At 49.8% G+C, this 6,358-nt stretch overlaps 1 protein-coding gene across 5 annotated transcripts in view; it reads left to right on the top strand.

The window, feature by feature from the left end:
• SCNN1A (sodium channel epithelial 1 alpha subunit) overlaps nucleotides 1-6,358 on the top strand; it is an 8,785-nt gene that overhangs the window by 792 nt on the left and 1,635 nt on the right. For 2 of the 5 annotated variants that reach the window (XM_019548964.1, XM_019548963.1), the window contains exons 2-11: nucleotides 1,719-2,116; nucleotides 2,435-2,690; nucleotides 3,533-3,720; nucleotides 4,104-4,204; nucleotides 4,450-4,613; nucleotides 4,845-4,943; nucleotides 5,110-5,227; nucleotides 5,532-5,610; nucleotides 5,881-5,938; nucleotides 6,091-6,146. In XM_019548964.1, the coding sequence (XP_019404509.1) occupies nucleotides 1,743-2,116; nucleotides 2,435-2,690; nucleotides 3,533-3,720; nucleotides 4,104-4,204; nucleotides 4,450-4,613; nucleotides 4,845-4,943; nucleotides 5,110-5,227; nucleotides 5,532-5,610; nucleotides 5,881-5,938; nucleotides 6,091-6,146 (1,493 nt within the window). In that variant the 5' untranslated portion in view covers nucleotides 1,719-1,742. Of the gene's footprint in view, nucleotides 1-53; nucleotides 174-262; nucleotides 286-1,718; nucleotides 2,117-2,434; nucleotides 2,691-3,532; nucleotides 3,721-4,103; nucleotides 4,205-4,449; nucleotides 4,614-4,844; nucleotides 4,944-5,109; nucleotides 5,228-5,531; nucleotides 5,611-5,880; nucleotides 5,939-6,090; nucleotides 6,147-6,358 lie in introns of those variants that run through there. The other 3 variants (XM_019548965.1, XM_019548966.1, XM_019548968.1) reach the window with 3 other exon arrangements.

The raw sequence follows: 6,358 nt of genomic DNA, 5'->3' as shown, positions 1-6,358 counted from the left end.
TGCCATGCTAATGAGGCGGCGCGGGGAGCCAGCCGGAGCCGGAGCCGGTCCGGTCCTGAGCGGCGGGCAGGGCAGGGCAGGGCAGGGCTGGGCTGGACTCCCAGCCGGCCGCACGGAGCGGGCAGCAGAGCGCGGGCGCAGCGCCCGGGGATAAGGTGCAGCAGCGCCGCCGGGTCCTGCGGTGCGGTGGGCGCTTGAGGGGCGCGTGCGCATGCTCAGTGCGCGCGTGTATCCACTTCGGTGGGGGGGGTGCGTGCGCGCGCGCAGCTTTCGTGTGCGTACTTGGTCAGTGTACATGAAAGCACCGTACATGTGCGCTTAGCGTGTGTTGGGGGAGGAGAGCACCTGGTGTAGGGGGATTACAGGGTGTCTGCAGAGGCCCAGGTGAGGGAGGAGGGGTTATCTGGACAGCATGGTCCTGGTAGGGCATGCATGGATGGCGTGTGTGCACGTGGGTGCATGTGTGTGTAGTCATGAGGGCAATGGAAGGAGAGCAGTGTGGCTGTGGAGGGCACCAGGCCCTACGGAGGATGGTGGTGAATGGGACAGAAGCCGTTGCTGGGGAGAAGGGGCTGTAGGTGTGCACTTTTGGGAGGACACAAGGGGAAGCAGGTGGAGGGGCTGGGGTAATGGATAGGGTGGCATTGGTGAGGACAAGTGGTGAGTGTGTGGAGAGGTCAGAGCCTGGGGCAGGGTATCTGTTTGGACTGGGCAGTGTTGGGTGGGGTAAGTATGACTTAAGTGGTAGAGAGGTTGGGAGAACTGGCATATTATCAAGAAAATATGGATGGCATGTCCAGAGGAGCCAAGTTGTTGGGGAAGAGGCAGACACTGAGTGTGTGCATGGGGGGACTGGGGGCTTGGGCTGGATGGCAGCTTGTTCACAGAAGTGAGAGTGCGCTTGGGAAGATAGGTGTGCTTGGAGGTACCAGAGATATGAGTGCAAGCAGGCAGGAATTGGAGTGGTGGGGAGAGAACGTGTCCAAGAGTGTGAAGGGACCAGGTTGCTGCATAGGATGATGGTGTGTGTGGATGGATCATGGTCTTGGACATATTAGCAGTTTGTAAAAGGAAATGGCAGAGTGCTGGATAGGACACAAGTGTGCATGCGTGTCTGTAGAAGGGCCAAGTTGAGGAGGGACTGTGGGTAGAACAGGGCACTGGTAGAGTGCGTGGAGTGGTCAGAGTGGTGGGGAAATAGCAATGTGGGTGTGGAGAGCACAGGACACTGGAGAGGGTGGTAGTATGTAGAAGAGAGGCTGTAATGCTGTGCATATGGAGTGACCAGGATGCTGGGAGTGATCAGTTTGTATGCAGTGAAGCCTAGGTGTTAGAACAATCTGAGTGTCTGTTTGAAGAGGTCTGAGTCTTTTGGAAAGTGATGTGTATGGACAGAACAGGGTGTTTGACAAGGTGATACGGTTAATGTTATTATGCGCTGGAGGAGTGCTGGATTGGGGAGATCATAATGCTGGGAAGACATGGATGTATGTTTTGAGAAGCCAGGCTGCTGGAGAACTTAAGCAGGCCAGAAGTCACTGGATGGAGTGGCTGGTGCCATAGCATAAAGGGATAGGGTTTAAGTATTGTGGTGCTGGGGTATTGGGCAGGATACTGGAGCCAGGGTTTTGCATGGGCACAGATTTCCTATATTAGGTGGGTTGCAGTAGTCACAGCTAGTATCTGCAGTGCCTGATTCTGAGCTTTCTGTGTCATAGGGTGGAGCTGCAAAGGTAGAAAAGATGCCCCAAGAGGAGAGTATGAGGCAGCGCAAACAGGGAGCACAACACCAGCAAAAGCATGAGGAGGTGCCAGAGAAAGCAGAAGAGAAGCACGAAGGTCTCATTGAATTCCACAACTCTTACCGGGAGCTCTTCCAGTTTTTCTGCAGCAACACAACCATCCACGGAGCCATCCGGCTGGTGTGCTCCAAGAAGAACAAAATGAAGACGGCCTTCTGGTCTGTGCTCTTCTTCCTCACCTTTGGACTAATGTACTGGCAGTTTGGGATCCTCTACAGGGAGTACTTCAGCTTCCCCGTCAGCCTGAACCTTAACCTCAACTCAGACAGGCTGACCTTCCCTGCTGTCACACTGTGTACCCTCAACCCATACAGGTATGAGAGTGACTCCCATGGCCTGCAAGCATATGTTGTACCCTTGTGGGATCAAGGTGAATATCCATGTTCTTGTTTTTTTCCTGCACAGGAGGTAGAGACATAAAGTACATGTCTCCATAACAAAATCAGAGTACATGCTCCACTGCTATTTAACAATGGAGTAACTATATCAGAGCAAAAACACTCTTATACCAGAATAGTGTCCACACAGGCACTTACACAGGTGTAGCTGTAGCAGAGTAAGTGCAACTATGATGGGAAAGTTCCTTGTGCAGACACACCCTGATTTGGGAGTCTCTTTTATCCACCTCATAGATACAGTGCTGTTCAGAAGGAGCTGGATGAACTGGACCGGATCACCCACCAGACACTGATGGACATGTACAACTACAACATGTCTGTGGCACAAAGTGATTGGGCTGCCCAGTACACACACAAACGTAGCTCCAGAAGCCTGTTCCACTATGTTCAGCGACACCCACTGCGGAGGCACAAGCGTGATAACCCAGCTATTGTGGAGGAGAACAACCCTCCTGTAGATAAAAGTGACTGGAAAATTGGCTTTCTCTTGGTAAGGTATCTAGCTCCCTTCTGGTCCTGTCCTCTGTGATCTGATGAGGCAGCTGGAACTATCTTGTAACAATAGCTTCAGCCACCACCACCACCTAGGAATACAGTTAAGTTGTTGCAGCCATTGCTGAAGAAAGAGTTGGGAAGAGTGTTCAGGTCCCAGCCTGTTCCCTCAAGAACCCGAGGAGTGAGCTTGCTAGAATCTCATAGAAGAAAAAAGGTCTAGTCATGACTCACCCATGGAGAAGGATCCTCTCTTTCAGAGTGTAAAACTTTTGTTCGCACACCACACTGGGCGTTTTTACATGTGCTCCCAGGGTGGGGGTGCTTTAATTAGAGCAGCTCTGAGAGCCACTCTAATTAAAATGCCGGAGTGTCTTCACCATGCTTCAAAATGGTGACAGGGACACTTTAACTAAAGCTCATTGAACAAGCTTTAGTTAAAGTGCTTCAACCACCATTTTGAAGCACAGGGATGATGATAGACAAGATGCCAAGACTGGCTGGGGCACACCAGTTAGCACACTCCAGCAGGCTTGGTTAATTACAGCATGTCAGAGCAGCCTCCTGGCATGTGTGCAAACACCCATAGCTAGGTCTTTCTTATCCCTCTGGAAACTTCTCTGCAATTTGCTGCCTCCTCCATCACTCTCAGCTCTTTTCTCCTGCCCAGGAGCTTCTCTTCCACAGAGGATCTGGATTGTGGGACTCTTCTATTATATGCATGTGTCAAGTATTACCTTGCTTTGTTCCCTATCCATAGTCAGGCAGCTCATATACCTCCTGCTTCATCCCTTCCTCATGAACTTGGAATCTGTGACATAGCTGCTTTTTCTCTTGCAGTGCAATGAGAAAAGTGATGACTGTTTCCACCAAACATACTCATCGGGTGTGGATGCTGTGCGAGAGTGGTACAGTTTCCACTACATCAACATTCTGGCACGGATGCCCAGCACTAAGGACGTAGATGAGTCTAATTTTGAGAGTTTCATCTATGCTTGCCGCTTCAATGATGTTACATGTGACAAGGCGTGAGTACTTGGGGGACTTCCACATCTTATGCTGAGAGCCCTCTGCATTCTTCCTCTTGGGTCAGGATACAAAAGCTGATGGAATATAGGACACAAGTCAGATTCATTCTCCATTGTTAAGTCCTCAGGCACCTACTTCCTATAATCTTAGACTGTGGGGTTGAGTTCTTCCCTTGGCATCTCCAGTTCAAAGATTCTGCTATGCCAGGGTCAGTTTTTGGGCTCTGTCTCCAAGGCCTGGTTCATACCACAGACATGTTTCTCCTGCAGTGCTTGAAGCCCCTTACTGTTGGGTGGGAGGAGGAGTGGTTCCTTTCAGAATATACTGCCTCTGCTCCAGAGCCCTGACAGCCCCTCATCTGAACATTTCCATTTCTCTCCAGGAATTACACTCATTTCCATCATCCTATTTATGGAAATTGCTACACATTCAATGATGACAATAGCAGCCTGTGGACATCCTCACTGCCTGGGATCAATAATGGTGAGAGTGACAGAAGATGCTGAGGGGCAGAAGGAGATTGTGGGCAGTGGGACACTGCTGGGCTTATTCCTTTTGGTAGTGGCAGATTTCTTCCCTCCCTGTGAGCTCTGTCTCTATCAGTCCCAGATCCTTACCTTCTTGTTCTTAGCTTATCTTGGCTCTATGTTACCCCTCATTGAACTTTGATCTCTGTTTTCCCTGCCTTCCATGGCCCTGATCACCCTAGTTTTCTGACACCACTGCAGGCCTCTCACTGGTGGTGCGCACGGAGCAGAACGACTTCATTCCCCTGCTGTCCACAGTGACAGGAGCCAGGGTGATGGTCCATAACCAAAATGAACCAGCTTTCATGGATGATGGGGGCTTCAATGTACGTCCAGGGATAGAGACCTCCATCAGCATGAGAAAGGTGAGGAAGGAATAGTTGAGATGGGGAAGAGGGGGTGTGGGCTTCCATGGAGAACCACATGGGAAGATTTCCTTCAGTAGGAAATTGGTGAGATAGAAAAGGGGAAAGCAGGGAGAAAGTGGTAGCAGGAAGGAATACCCAGTTATTGGTTGGAGTAGATGGGACTAAAAGCTGGTAGAAAGGAAGTTGGGTATCAGATGCTTTAGGCTATACTATTGTTTGAATCATCAGGAGATGACTCTGCGTCTTGGGGGCAGCTACAGTGACTGCACAGAGGATGGGAAAGATGTGCCTGTGCAGAACCTCTACTCATCCCGTTACACTGAACAGGTAACCCATGACCTCTGGTACAAGGCAAGCTTGTTCCTTACCTTTCTGAAATACCATCTCAGCCCCACTTGCCACAAAGGGATCTCTGTTTTCTTGGTACTGGGATTTGAAGTGAGGTCTGTGGATTTGGGTCCTTTGAGCTCTCCCCTTCTCTGATGGGTTCCAGGTCTGCATTCGATCCTGTTTTCAGCTGAATATGGTGAAACGCTGTGGATGTGCATATTACTTCTACCCCCTGCCCTCTGGAGCAGAGTACTGTGACTATACTAAGCATATAGCCTGGGGTAAGTGATCACAGGACAGGAGGAATTACATAGCAATACCCCAGGCTTTTGTAAACCTACCTATTCTAACCTTAACTGTTAGAATCTCCCAGCAGACCCTCGTGGAAGCTTCTCACCCCTCTGATAGGGGTCTTCTCTGGGATTTTCTCCCTAGCGCAGTAGGCCCCTCAGAATGTTAAAGGAGGTAGGGGCAAGGGAAGGGTACCCATTTCTGGGCTACTCTTGCCCACATACATGCCTCCAAGATTCTCTTCCTTGTTCAGAGATGTTGACCTTGCATTTCACTCATTTGTCCCTTGCTCAGGTTACTGCTATTATAAGCTCCAGGCTGAATTCAAAGCTGACATTCTGGGCTGTTTCCGTAAATGCCGGAAACCTTGCAAGTAAGTTTCAGTTTGTTGTAAGGTGAACTAAAATTTTTCTCATTCCTAGAGATGGATTAATGCCAAAGAATTAGATTGGCTAGAGAAACTGTTCAGTGATATGGGGCAGAGGAGAGTTTGAGCATCTATAGTAAGAAGTCTCAGGGACATTTAACTTCTTACCTCTCAGCATGAAGCAAAGTTAGGCTGCATGTGGTGGAGGCTGCTGTGTTAGCACTTACCTTGTGGATGTCCCAGTCTGACCCATCACCAATGCCTCTCTCCCTTCAGGATGACAGAATACCACCTATCAGCTGGATACTCCCGATGGCCTTCTGCCCTCTCTGAGGTAACAAGATATCTTCCTGCTTTTACTCCCTTCCCCAGCACAGGGTGTCAGGACTGTTCCATCAGTTTCATCAGTTTCTTATCCCCCAAAAAGAGATCCCAGCCTTCTCACAGTAGAACATATTGATGATGCCCTTGGTACTTTCATTTCAGGATTGGGTGTTTCACATGCTTTCCCAACAGAATAAGTATAATATCACATCCAAGAGGTAAGAACTCGGGCGGGAGGGAGGAATCATTAGGGTGAGGGGACTGAGATGATTCTATGGGTAGAGATAAAATGCAGGGATGGTCAGGGCCTGGGGCCCAAACTAGTGACAGTTCAGCATAGTTTCATAGTTTCATAGTAGCTAGAGTCGGAAGGGACCTAGGTAGATCATCTAGTCCGACCCCCTGCCTTGGCAGGAAAGAGCACCAGGGT

This window comes from Crocodylus porosus, unplaced genomic scaffold (genome assembly GCF_001723895.1).
Source record: "Crocodylus porosus isolate Cpor-Errol unplaced genomic scaffold, CroPor_comp1, whole genome shotgun sequence".
Lineage (NCBI taxonomy): Eukaryota > Metazoa > Chordata > Crocodylia > Crocodylidae > Crocodylus > Crocodylus porosus.
The sequence above is the reverse complement of the archived record's forward strand: the minus strand, read 5'-3'. Positions and strand labels throughout refer to the sequence as shown.